The sequence below is a fragment of the Coregonus lavaretus genome, assembly GCF_964263955.1.
Source record: "Coregonus lavaretus genome assembly, chromosome: 37".
NCBI lineage: Eukaryota > Metazoa > Chordata > Actinopteri > Salmoniformes > Salmonidae > Coregonus > Coregonus lavaretus.
This window is the reverse complement of record NC_140024.1, coordinates 17,831,625-17,845,824: the sequence shown is the minus strand read 5'-3', so window position 1 is coordinate 17,845,824 and position 14,200 is coordinate 17,831,625. Positions and strand designations below refer to the sequence as shown.

Below are 14,200 nucleotides of genomic sequence, written 5' to 3'. Positions count from 1 at the left end.
TAAGCAGAGGTGTAAAGTAACTACTTACAAATATACTCTCGTTACTGTAACTGAGTACTTATACTTCTTTGAGTATTTTTCAGTCATACATTTTACTTCTACTAGAGTCAAATTTCATTTAAGTACTCTTTCCACCACTGTATTTAAGATACCTGACTGACACAAACATTCACATGAAACATAAGCATTATTACTGGACATAGGCCTACAGCACAGCAGGCAAATGCTACACCTGGGGTGTAATCATTACCCCGATTATGTTACAAAACGTAACGAAACCGTTTACTCTAAAAGGAAAATGCAAGGGAGAGTTTCTATTAAACAAATCCAGGTAGATCCCTCCCCGTTTTGTCCCGGTTGCTCTGTTTGGTTCTTAAACGGTAAACAGTTTCCGTAATGAATACACCACAGAAACTTCCAGCCCAAACATAAGGGCCAAAACTACATTTTGTCATCCCTACGTCGCATCGAAATCCCGGCCATGCTGTCAGGAATAAAAAATACACTTCCGGTGACGTGGCTCCTCTGGAAAACGGGAAGCCGTGGCAGGAATGTTAGCTGTGGCTAACAAGTAGTTATCTGCAGCTGCGGAATCAGCTGGAGAGTGGAACAGCAGCGCTAGCCTGCCTCACGGAGCTGGATGGCAGGGACACACTGGTGCAAGAACTTCAGGAATCACAATAGGGTAAAATATATTCATATCGTTTTTCTAGGTCACGTTACCTATGTACTTTTTCTTCTAATATGACTGCGTGATTTTAGCAATCCTAACTAGCTGACTTCAACTTCCAAGGCTTGAAATGCTAGGCTTGGTTAGCTAAGCGTGCTAGCTGCGTTTGTTTATAGACAGCCCTTCATGCGTCACGACCAGAACTTTCCAAGTAACAGTGCGAATTAGATTATAGGCTACTGTAGGCTATTGTTTTTTGGCAACCAGTTACTATAAGTAAAAACAAAAGTCACCTAACTAGCTAAATAAATCCCTGCAATGTATATCCAACATAGTAGATACAGCTGTTGCTACAGTGAGTGAGATTTGTTACATTGTAACTAACGTTAGATGGGCTAGACAAATTGTTACAAATCATTAAAATGTTACAATGTTTGGGCCTTTTCGGAACGTGTGCAACATTAGCTTGTGCTATGTCGTCTCAACTTTTACTGCGAGAGCTGTTTGGCATCACACAACAGGATATCATCAGCACCCTATATCTATCGTTGAAGTAAACATGCATTTAACTTGTTCCTGCAAGCCATGTTTGCGAATTCTTCACAACACCTAACTTTTATGTGTTGTTTTTCTCCCAAATATTTGTGATTTTCCTCCGCCGTGAACAGCGCTCTAATGGACACATTCAAAATGCGGCGCTGACGTGTAGATGGGGTACCGCAGGCCAGGGGGCTCCGGAACATTATCATACATACAGCCATATGAAGTTAATATACTAATATTTTTCTGAATTAAACGTGACCCATAGGTATTTTGTTTAGTTCAAGTCAAGATGCTGTGCAATAGGTCCCCTGAGACACGTTTTCTTAGACATTAACAGACATTTTCAAATCAACCTACTACTGTGACCTGTACGCTCTTGTTGGCTGGACCTCACTACATATTCGTCGCCAAACCCACTGGCTCCAGGCCATCTATAAATCACTGCTAGACAAATCCCCGCCTTATCTTAGCTCATTGGTCACCATAGCAACACCCACCCGTAGTCTGCGCTCCAGCGGGTATATCTCACTGGTCATCCCCAAAGCCAACACCTCCTTTGGCCGCAATTCCTTCCAGTTCTCTGCTGCCAATGACTGGAACAAATTGCAAAAATCTCTGAAGCTGGAGACACTTATCTCCCTCACTAACTTTAAGCATCAGTTGTCAGAGCACCTTACCGATCACTGCACCTGTACACAGCCCATCTGAAATTAGCCCGCCCAACTACCTCATCCCTATATTGTTATTTATTTTGCTCATTTGTACCCCAGTACCTCTATTTGCACATCATCTCTTGCACATCTATCATTCCAGTGTCAATACTAATTGTAATTATTTTGCACTATAGCCTATTTTATTGCCTTACCTCCATAACTTGCTAAATTTGCACACACTGTATATATATGTATTTCTGTAGTATTTTTTTAATTTATTTTTTATTATTATTATTATTATTATTATTATTATTATTATTTATTTTTTTGACTTTGTTTTGTTTTACCCCATATGTAACTCTGTGTTGTTGTTTTTATCGCACTGCTTTGCTTTATCTTGGCCAGGTCGCAGTTGTAAATGAGAACTTGTTCTCAACTGGTTTACCTGGTTAAAAACTAAGCGGGTGCTCATGGAGCACCTTTTCCATCTGTTTTGGTGAAAGGTCTACCCTAAAAAGGGATTTATTTGGTCCTGTCCATTTTTTATCTGTCGTCACACTATCTCAACCTTAGCCTTAGCCTACACTACCGGTCAAACGTTTAAGAACACCTGCTCTACATTGTAACTACATCATATATACAGAAGATAGCCCTATTTGGTAAAAGACCAAGTCCATATTATGGCAAGAACATCTCAAATAAGCAAAGAGAAATGACAGTCCATCATTACTTTAAGACATGAAGGTCAGTCAATATGAAACATTTCAAGAACTTTGAAAGTATCTTCAATTGCAGTCGCAAAAACCATCAAGCGCTATGATGAAACTGGCTCTCATTAGGACCGCCACAGGAATGGAAGACCCAGAGTTACCTCTGCTGCAGAGGATGAGTTCATTAGAGTTACCAGCCTCAGAAATTGCAGCCCAAATAAATGCTTCACAGAGTTCAAGTCACAGACACATCTCAACATCAACTGTTCAGAGGGGACTGTGTGAATCAGGCCTTCATGGTCTAATTGCTGCAAAGAAACCACTACTAAAGGACACCAACAATAAGAAGAGACTTGCTTGGGCCAAGAAACACGAGCAATGGACATTAGACTGGTGAAAATGTGTCCTTTGGTCTGAGTCCAAATTGGAGATTTTTGGTTCCAACCAGTGTGTCTTTGTGAGACGCGGTGTAGGTGAACGGATGATCTCCGCATGTGTATTTCTCACCATAAAGCATGGAGGAGGAGGTGTTATAGTGTGGGGGTGCTTTGCTGGTGACACTGTGATTTATTTAGAATTCAAGGCACACTTAACCAGCGTGGCTACCCCAGCATTCTGCAGCGATACGCCATCCCATCTGGTTTGGGCTTAGTGGGACTATCATTTGTTTTTCAACAGGACAATGACCCAACACACCTCCAGGCTGTGTAAGGGCTATTTTACCAAGAAGGAGAGTGATGGAGTGCTGCATCAGATGACCTGGCCTCCACAATCCCCCGACCTCAACCATATTGAGATGGTTTAGGATGAGTCGGACGGCAGAGTGATTTGAAAAGCAGCCAACAAGTGCTCAGCATATGTGGGAACTCCTTCAAGCATTCCAGGTGAAGCAGGTTGAGAGAATGCCAAGAGTGTGCAAAGCTGTCATCAAGGCGGCTATTTGAAGAAACTCAAATATAAAAATTTGTTTAACACTTTGTTGGTTACTACATGTTTCCATATGTGTTATTTCATAGTTTTGATGTCTTCACTATTATTCTACAATGTAGAAAATAGTAAAAATAAAGAAAGACACTTGCATGAGTAGGTGTTCTAAAACTTTTGACCGGTAGTGTAAATTTTCTACACAAACTGCTTGGCAGTGAATGTGTATACAATTTGTTTGAGAAAGCATCTGTTGAGTTTATAATGCATGTAGGCCTATCTACATTCTGTGATGGCATCTCCATCTTGCAACATTGTCCTTGTTGGTTGCAGGTGTTCTCTGGAACGTGGGACGGATGAAAGCAGGAGGTGGTAGGCCCAGCTGGGCGTTTACTGCACTGTTCACTGGTGCTGCCCTGCTGGTCGTCTCCTCCAGAGGGTCGTGCAGTGGTAAGAAGATGTCCCAGGCAGCCATGGCTCATGCCACAGCCACAGCCGCTGGTTCTGGGCATCCAGATGAGCTCCTAGGCTTCCAGGCCTTAGCCGACTTCTTTGCAAGCGAACGTGCCGATGTCTGGCTCTGCTCTCTGGTTGGGTCTGTTGCTGTAGGCCTCAGTGGAATTTTCCCCCTCCTTGTTATTCCTATTGAGGCCGGAGCGGCCCTCAAGACAGAGGGTAAGTTGTGACCTAAACTGATATGAAAGCCTGGCTGTTAGTCAGACTAATGTAGGCCTACTCTTTCCTCTGAAAATGAGCCACACTGGATAGGCCTCGATCACCATACACCCAGAATTAGACACCCTGAGGTAGCCTACAGTGACTGACTTACCATTAGGCAAAAGAGGCAAATGCCTCACATCATGAAGGGGCCCTCGTGAGCTGGGCATAATTTTAAATAATTTTTAATAAATGTACCGCCTCCCATGTTCTGCTCTGTTTTTTCTAAAGATCCATTTAAATATAAAGCAATAGTACCTCTATTTTCCTCTGGAGAGGAAACTGCTGCTAATGGGATGAACCATGTGGCTCTGAACTCTGCCTGACCACACCCTTTTAAACACAGCCTTCAAGTAGAGTAGGTAGAGGCCACATTCACTACCTCCAAAGCTGCTTTGCTGATTTTCTTTGCCTTGAGTATTTAACCATGTGAGATACCGGTACTATTTATGTGCACATAGTGTTACAAACTGTTAAATTGGGGTCAAATGTCAATATTCCTTTGCACCATTGGGATTATGCTTTTGGCTCACCCAAATTATGCAGTGTTTGTTTTAGGACAAGTCTTTTCTAAATCAGTGTTTTTTGTTACCAGAGAAAGTAATTATAAAGGGATCACTGAAATAAGCCTAGTTGGATAATGGATAAATGTGTCAATGGGAATGGTGCTGAATTTGGTGTGTCCTCATTACCATACTGTATTCTTCAGACTCTCAAAAACGAGAAACCAGGCCACTAAGTATTGCATTTCAACACCTCTCAGAAAACACAATTAACAATGAAGAGCACTGGCTTTTGTCTGTCCTGGTCCTTTGTGCTTATTAGTCTTGGTAAGGAGAGACAAGTCAGATCACTAATGCCATGTTGTAATATCATAGCAATGGCAATTGCTGTCTCTGAAGCTGTGCATTCAGAAGTTAGAAAAAATCTATCCAATTAAATCGAGAAATTACCCAGTAGGCCTATTTCTTTAATTCAGTCATAGTCATACTTAATGAAAATGTTTAAATAGAAATAAAACATGTAATGGCTCTTAATTTGAAAGCTAGCAATATAAAATCACTTATTCCGCAGGTTTATTTTAAATGAAGCCTGTAAATGTTTTGGCTCAAACAGAGAACAACCAGCGCTTTTGTATATCATGGATGATACAGCCTAGCTCGACTACACTTTTCATAATTGCCGCCTCTTTCTCTCTTGTTACTCTCTGTGTGTCTCCAGCTGGGTGTCGGAAGCTTAAGCAGCTCCTGAGCTTTGCCATTGGTGGTCTCCTGGGTGATGTGTTCCTCCACTTGCTCCCGGAGGCTTGGGCACATTCCCACTCCTGCAGCCCAGGTGGGTCAACCTTCTCTCTCAGGCACCCTCCTGTTCTTTCTGTCCCCTTCTTTACCCCTAATGGTGACATCCCCATTCAAACTGCCTGTGCTTATTTCTCCCCACCAGTATAACTCTTCTGACCCTTCACACAGAGGAGTGGAATGCCTGGGTGTCCATAGACTTGCATATCACTGCTCTGACATGTCAGCAATATTGTGAAGATAGTCTGTTTCCGAAAACAGTTGATTTCTACACCTTTCAAACTGACAGAGTCAGAGAATGACTGCTAACGTTCCCAGGGTACCACATTTCATTTTCGAATAAGTGAACATTGGAAGTGCCGATATTCTGTTCAGTTTTAAAGATTTGTCAACTATAGCATTTTACAATGACTCTTCAAAGCAGTTTTAGTGCAAAAATATATACACTGAACAAAAATATAAATGCAACACTTTCAAAGATTTTACTGAGTTATAGTTCATATAAGGAAATCAGTAAATTGAAATAAATTCATTAGGCCCTAATCTATGGATTTCACATGACTGGGAATACAGATATGCAGTTATTGGTCACAGATAACTTAAAGGGAATTAGTCAGAAAACCAGTTGCTGGATATTGGCGGGAACTGAAACCCGCTGTCGATCCAGAGCATCCCAAACATGCTCAAAGGGTGACGTCTGGTGAGTATGCAGGCCATGGAAGAACTGGTATATTTTCAGCGTCCAGGAATTGTTTGCAGATCCTTGCAACATGGTGCCGTGCATTATCATGCTGAAACATGAGCTGATGGCGGCGGATGAATGGCATGACAATGGGCCTCAGGATCTCGTCACGGTATCTCTATGTACTCAAATTGCTATCAATAAAATGCAATTGTGTTCGTTGTCCGTAGCTTATGCCTGCCCATACCATAACACCACCTCCACCATGGTGCACTGAAGGTGAGCATTTGCCCATTGAAGTCAGTTACGACACCGAACTGCAGTCGGGTCAAGACCTTTGTGAGGACGACAAGCACGCAGATGAGCTTCCCTGAGATGGTTTATGACAGTTTGTGCAGAAATTCTACGGTTGTGTAAAACCACAGTTTTGTCCGGTGGATTCACCTGCGGTCTCAGACGATTCCACAGGTGAAGAAGCTGGATGTGGAGGTCCTGGGCTGGCGTGGTTACAAGTTGTCTGTGATTGTGAGGTCGGTTGGACATACTGCCATATTCTCTAAAACGACGTTGGAGGTGGCTTATGGTAGAGAAATGAACATTCAATTTTCTGGCAACAGCTCTGGTGGACATTCCTGCAGTCAGCATGCCAATTGCAGGCTCCCTCAACTTAAAGACATCTGTGGCATTGTGTTGTGACAACTGCTGATTTTAGTGGCCTTTTATTGTCCCCAGCACAAGGTGCACCTGTGTAATGATCATGTTGTTTAATCAGCTTCTTGATATGCCACACCTATCAGGTGGATAGTGGCAAAGGAGAAATGCTCACTAACAAATGTGTGCACAACATTTGAGAGAAATAAGCTTTTTGTGCGTATGGAACATTTCTGTGATCCTTTTATTTCAGCTCATGAAACATGTGACCAACACTTTACCATTTGTTTTATATTTTTGTTCAGTGTGTTTTTTTTGTAGACTCATTTAGGATCACCAGGGGCGCATTCAGCAGGACGCAACATTTTGGAACGTTCACATGGCATATATTTCTATGTAAACAGACATGCCTCTCTGTCATGTAGAGCAGTGTTTCCAAACTCCAATCCCCCCAACAGGATTAAAAAAAAAAAGTGTAGCCCACGACAAGCACACCTGAATCAACTTGTTAACAAATCCTCAAGCCCTCGATGAGATGAATAAGTTGTGCTTGTCCAGGGCTACATCAAAAATGTGTACTGTTGGGGGGACTGGTGTTGGGAAACATGTCAGCTCTATTCATGGCATTTCTATCTGCAACGTTCAACAACGTCTGGCAACTGGACATGGCCCAGGATTAAGTTTCCCTAACCTAAGGTCCTCTGGTTGTCATGTAGAAATACACTTTAAAATGCTTTGCTGACTTGTGTGAAGTCCTCAGTGGTGATGATGAGCAACCCTAAGCCATGCCTGCATTCCACTGATCCATGTGAAAGTGGGTCACCATGCAATCCTAGAGAAGGTTTTCCAATTAGTTTGTCAGCCTATCTCACTGTATGTCTCTTCCATCCTCCCTGTGTTCAGACGAGAGCCATCACCACTACAGGACCCAGGGCCTGTGGGTTATCATGGGCATGCTGTCCTTCCTTCTCCTGGAGAAGATGTTTCCAGATGAGAACAGCCAGGAGGACTCCATTGGTAACAGCCAGCATGTCCCTGTGAGTAGTTCATGCTGTTTTATTTTCCATGTTGTCTACATGAAATGAAGTGCAACAGAGAGTCGTGTCAAGGCACCGCATACAACTCTTTAATAGGCAAAAATGATTTAAAGAAATAGTGGGCATGTCTTTCCAAAGAAGGTGAATGTCAGGCATGTAATTACACACCCTCATCCCACATGCTGGAGCCCTCACATTTTTGTTTAGAAGGCTTGTCCAGTGCACCAGTGCTCTTTAATCCCTTCACTGGTACCACAGTGGCACTGCTCTTCCATGTGGTGGGGCTGCTAGTGAATCAGTTGGCTCTGTCAAGGGCTTTCTGTTTGATCTGAGCTGATCTTCAGTGGATAACTGATCTAAACTAAAACAAGGCACATTAGATCATCTTGATTGATAGTGTTGTGGCTGAAGAAACCACAATCAGTGTTTATTACACTCTTAAGTGATGAATCATTAATTAGCATTTTAACTTCAACAATCAACTTCTGAATTTAGGCCACCTTAAGGTAATGATTAAACAGTGTTGTAATGACACATTCTGGCCTGAATGGGAATCTCCCAGAATGGTCTTATTTAGAACTTCATAAGTGGAGTTTGAGTCCAAATTCAAAATAAGAAGTCTGAGTCAGACAAATGTCATAAGCTGGTTTCCATCCAATTTGCGACAGATTTGAATGCGAATATTATAAAATATGCATGTAAAATAAAATATGCATATTTTCCCACTAGAGGTTTGATTCCATCAAACTGACGTGTTGCGGATAAAAGGCTGTGTGATGTAGTGCACATAACCACTTTTGCGCTAAAGTTTTCATGTTCTGACTAAAATACATAAGTTCAATGTATTTCCATCGCATTTTCCACTCTATCAATGGTTTTTCACACAAACTGTTGCGATAAATGGCAAACGTGCCCAATCTAGTTTTGGCGCATTCTCTCTAGACAACAGCTTGCAGTTAAAGTGGACAGGTTAGGTTATATGATGAGATGGATAAGAGTAAGATGATCTTTTGGCAGCTAAGCACAAATCATCATGTCACTAGCATATAAAATACTCAATATTTATTGGAAAGGAGCATTAAGATCGTAACTGTGCACCACCCTGTGAAGTTCATCATAACTTCTTTAATCTGAAGCCTAATAAACTGCATGCTTTTAATCAACCACACAACATAGCATTGCGTGACTAAATTCTATCAACAATTGCGCAAGAGTTTCCACCGCAATTTGTTGCATAATTCATTTTACCGACACAAAGATCCCACCATGTCGAACAAGCAAATTTTCTGTCGACAATTATGAAATTGTACCGACACTTCTTGTTTCCATCCCAGCTGTCATGATTTTTTACATGGTATAACTTTACTTGCATAAAAACTGGATGGAATCGTGGTTGCTAATGCAACCTTATCGCTCCCCTACCCCCACAATCTCATGGAGGGACCCATTGTGCCATAGCCCGGAGTGTCTATCTGCTAGACATGCTTGGGATCAAAGCTGTATTCTCTCTCCCCTCCATTTCTCTAATACCAGTGAGACCCTTTTTCATATGAGATTTGGAGTGGGTATTAGTGCGGAGTATTAGCTTCAGGATTCTTTTGATGTTTTGGCATATAGGAGTATGGCGTGGTTTTGGGTGGTGCATTTTCCCTGTCTGACAGTGGTTTGAGATGTTCTCTGCTCTGTAGAAATGGGAGAGCTTCTTGTAGAGTATGTAAAACAGAGGTACACAACTGCAGTCTTTGAAGGCCTTAATATCTGTAGGCTTCCTTTTTGATCAATTTAATTCACTGATATAGTCAATTCTAAATTGCTTTCGAAAAGGTACGGATGAAAACCAGCACTTTAAATCATACTTCGTTTGTGATCCCATATGCTAACATTGTTATTCAAGAGATAATCCTTCATTTAATTTCAGGTAGTTCTCAGTTTCTTATCCTTGTGCCCCATTCATCTCGCAAAAGGTGTGTGTGTGTGCACCACTTTCCTCCTTTTGCTCAGGAGAAGGAAGATTGGCGTCCATGTCTGGGCTCATTCATTGTAGCTATTTATAGAGATGGGGAGGAAGCAGCTGCTACATCTACTTCAGAGAGGCCTGAGAAGAGTGTTCAGGGGTGGATAGTGAGACTCTGGGTAGATCAATGCTCATTCCACAAATGGAGTCTTATCAAGCATGTTTAGATGTCAGTATCAAGACGCTGTTAATATTCAAGTCAGAGACATAGATCATAGGTCACGATCTCACCTGGCGTCATACTCTCCAATTAATTACCCAGACCACTCACACTTTAGGGAACAGATTGATATTTCAGAAGATATGTACAATTTGATGACTTCTTCCTTGTGCTGCGGTTACAAAAATAGAGAACATTTCCCAGCCACATTTAGAATACAGCAGGCTATTTCCCTCATTTAATTTGACTTAAATGATGACTCACTGTAAATGGCTCTAAATGAGGAAGGAACAGGGAAGTCAGCCCTCCTCGGGAAAAGAGAAGGGCCTGAGGTAGAATGAGTTTTTTTGTTCAAAGCACGCAAAGGCAGTGGAAGATGCGATGACTGACAGGAATTGTAGGAATTACTGTGCAGTCAGTGGTTGGAAAAGATGGGTGAGGAGAGAGGCTATGGGTAGTAAGGACCTGGTAACATAGAAGAAACACAGCACTGTAGGTTGTGGTTCAATGTAATGTATATGTGTACTATGTAACCCTTTGCATGCTATGGAATTTCCTGCTGATTGGGCTAATACCTGTTTTCTTTGTCACCCATTCTTCTCAGACCTCCCATAGCTCAGACTCCAGTAGTGAGGCGTTGTCCCACATCAATGGGCACCATTCTGATACGTGGAGCTCGTCCTCCAAGCCAAAGAGCAGCTTGCAGCAAGTGCCAAAGAAAATAAAGGTAAGTTGGATCAAATGGGTAAGGTTTGTCTGACGGGATATTTTTCATTTTAACAAGCCATATGTAAATGACAAAAGGGAGAACAATCTGGAAGTCTACATTGCTTAAGAGACACCAAACTGAAATCCTCTGTACTAAGTAACCCCTTTAGTTTTATGTATATGACTTCAATGTGGGTCAGCTGTGGGATCCTTTTGAATGTTAACCTGTACAGACTTTGTTCTATGTGTTCTCTATCTGGCAGACGATTGGGTACCTGAACCTGCTGGCCAACTGCATTGACAACTTCACCCATGGCCTGGCTGTGGCAGGGAGCTTCCTGGTCAGCAGGAAAGTGAGTTACTCTGCAGCACAAATCTCTGCAATGAACAGTCTGTCCAGGTGCTCTATACTAAATAGCGGCCATGTGTGGGTTTTTAATACATGTGAATGAAACCTAATAGCAGTTACTAATTTCAATACAAACGTTTCAACAAAATGCAACTTGGTTAGAAACAATGCATACAATACTTAAACTTAGAGCCGACATAGTACAGACTACAGTATGTTATGAAAGGTGGTTGTTTTGGAATTTGAGAGGCTCATGCCCTTCTCGTGACCATGATTGGCAGAGGACCCAAACCCCTTGGCAGACTCGTAGATGGCTGTATCAGCTCTCACTTAGCCATAACATTCACTATTCTCATAGCCGTAACGTGCACTTCTCAGCTCAGTCCACTATGGGCATGATACTGCACCCCTGCTTAAGAGACTAGTTTCAACAACACAATTCTATGATTTAAATACTAAGTACAGTATTGTCATTATTACACAACATTGAGTCAGGACATTGAATTATACTGTGCTATTTTCTGATGGAGAATTAGCATTACTTTACCCACGGTTGTAGGGGAGAAAGTCCAGCTGGATAGGCATAAGGCTAACAGCATGAGCCAAAGGGAGAGTTTGCCAGAGAGGAAGTAAACTAGCTAGATGTCTCTACATCGCTCACACACACGGGCATCACACTTATTTTGGTTTCCATCTGCACTCGTATGCAGGCATGATGGTGTTTGTCAAAGTAGAAGCCTAGTTGGATGCGTGAAACAAACATTGTTATGTATACACACTAATGTAGTACAAGAGATGAGTTATCGGAGTTTGAGTAGTATAGGATTGGAAACACAACTTGTACAGTATATATTTTGCAGAGCCTGATCAGAGACATGTTATATGTATTTCCTGACAGGTTGGGTGTCTCACAACCTTTGCTATCCTGCTCCATGAAATCCCCCATGAGGTAAGTTCAAACTTGCTATTTTTAGGGGGATGTGACCTATCTATTATGAATAATTTTTTTTGTAACATACTTCATGCCATTGAAAGCTAATTATGACTTTGGTTTTTGTCATGAGTTGATTCAGTTCTAGTTGATATCCCCATCTTTTTTTGCTTACATAAATGGAATCTGTGACACATTGCTTACATGGGAATCTGTGACACATTGCTTACATGGGAATCTGTGACACATTGCTTACATTAATGTGGTCTGTAACACATAGCTTTTATGATTTTTGCTCATCTCTAGGTGGGCGACTTTGCCATCCTGCTGCGTGCAGGGTTTGACCGCTGGAGTGCCGCCCGCATGCAGCTGTCCACAGCCCTGGGAGGGGTGCTGGGGGCCTGTTTCGCCCTGTGTGCCCAGTCTCCCAGAGGGACAGGTGAGCCACCTATCATCCTCCATATACAAAACAGCAGCAGAGCACTGAAACTACAGCGCCACACCAGGTTCTTGACTTGGATTGAAATAAGGGCCAGTACTTATTTTGGGTGCCGGTACTGTTTTATATTTAGGTGCAAGAGCGCCACAATACATTTGAGCTAATATTCTGTAAGAGGTGCAGGAGCTAAAGCGGTAGACCGGTACTCCGCTCCGGTGAGCTCCTGCCCATGTCGAGCACTGTCCACACCCTTGGCATAGGCTATCAGGGGACCATATAGCCTTCCGTGCTTTGGCCTCCAAGCAGCATGAAAAGCTTTGTTTAATTATTAAGGCAAACCAAATGTCTCATTCGTTTCACTTCATCCTGTGTAGAAAATGTAACATCGTGGATCTTACCATTCTCCTCGGGAGGCTTCCTGTACATAGCCCTGGTCAACGTGGTGCCTGACCTCCTGGAGGAGACCAGCCTTGGGTATGTACACTGGTCAATCTGGACAGCCACTGACCACCATGCAAATACTCACTATAAACTAAGAGTAAATATGCAGAGGGGAAAAACTGTTAACGCTAAAATGAAAATGAATGGGCAGACACTGAATCAAGTATTTTTATTTATTTATTCTCTGTTTTTCCAGACACTCCCTGTTGCAGATACTGCTTCTGTGCTGTGGCATTGGTGTCATGGCCGTCTTGTCTGCCATAGTGGATTGAACTCAAAGGACAAGCCTGCTTTTACCAAAATATCATTCAAAACCATCACAGCAACCTCTACTGGACTGGGAAACAATCCCCTTTCTATAAAGTTTTAAGTCCTCAGATTGCACTCAATCGCCCTTTTTTATTATATGGAACTATTTTTAATACTCCACCTAGTGCCAAAAGATCCTATCATCAGCATCGCCATCATCAACATGGAAGCGATCCGACAATCAGAACGGCACCTTGAATCATGGTACCTGCTTTTTCTATCAGGACTGTAGACTGTGTTCACCTTGTCTGCTGACCTCTCAGACTACTGTCTGTGTGGACACTAATGTGCCAAACCCAGAGACAGACATTTTGAAACGGCAAGAGAGCTAAATAAATCTTATTGAAGCTTTCATGGACGTAACTGGACTATATGAGCGCATCAGACCATAATGGGCAGACAATCAGTCTCATCTGTTTTATTGTACATATGCATAAACTCACAACCAGGTATTATCAGACACATATGAGCAGCTAATGCATACTGTATAAACTTAATCTCACATGGCTTTACTACCTACCATACTAAAATGCATACACATTTCCTTACATTCTTCAAGCTGTATGCTCATGTGCTGCTTTCTATTGGTTTCTCCTCTTTCAAGCTATTTTATATTTATTGTATCTAGTCTATATACACGTTAGTCTTATTGGTTACTGTATCTGCTTGTACTGCTAAGTATTTATTGAAGTAGTTCAGAAAGTAACATGGTGCAATATTTTTGTCATAAATTCTGTTACGATTTCCACCACTCCATTACACACACACCATATTGCTTTTTGTGTTGGGTTAATCTGTTACATTTGATGTATATTCAAACAAAACGAGCATGTATTTTTCAATTGTATACAATGCTAATTTGATAGTAAGACAGACACTCAGACAGATATATTTGGAACTCCTTAATTATGAGAGCTTAATTTGTTAAGGAAAATATGATTTTTAAATGTAATAAAATAATGTT

The 14,200-nt window shown here is 41.8% G+C and overlaps 1 protein-coding gene across 1 annotated transcript; it reads left to right on the top strand.

The window, feature by feature from the left end:
• The first annotated feature begins 463 nt into the window (after nt 1–463).
• Nucleotides 464–14,200, top strand: slc39a13 (solute carrier family 39 member 13). The gene is made up of 10 exons (XM_084154539.1): nt 464–685; nt 3,834–4,175; nt 5,439–5,552; nt 7,752–7,885; nt 10,664–10,786; nt 11,031–11,120; nt 12,015–12,065; nt 12,354–12,486; nt 12,861–12,960; nt 13,124–14,200. Exons 2-10 carry the CDS (start codon nt 3,857–3,859, stop codon nt 13,197–13,199), a joined length of 1,140 nt encoding a protein of 379 aa, XP_084010665.1. The 5' UTR covers nt 464–685; nt 3,834–3,856; the 3' UTR covers nt 13,200–14,200.

Excerpts from the sequence above, each read along its gene's own strand:
- slc39a13 (XM_084154539.1), top strand. The coding sequence starts at position 3,857 with ATGAAAGCAGGAGGTGGTAGGCCCAGCTGGGCGTTTACTGCACTGTTC. Across the intron at positions 10,787-11,030 it reads AAGTGCCAAAGAAAATAAAG|ACGATTGGGTACCTGAACCT; the intron begins GTAAGTTGGATC and ends TCTATCTGGCAG. Across the intron at positions 12,066-12,353 it reads TCCATGAAATCCCCCATGAG|GTGGGCGACTTTGCCATCCT; the intron begins GTAAGTTCAAAC and ends GCTCATCTCTAG.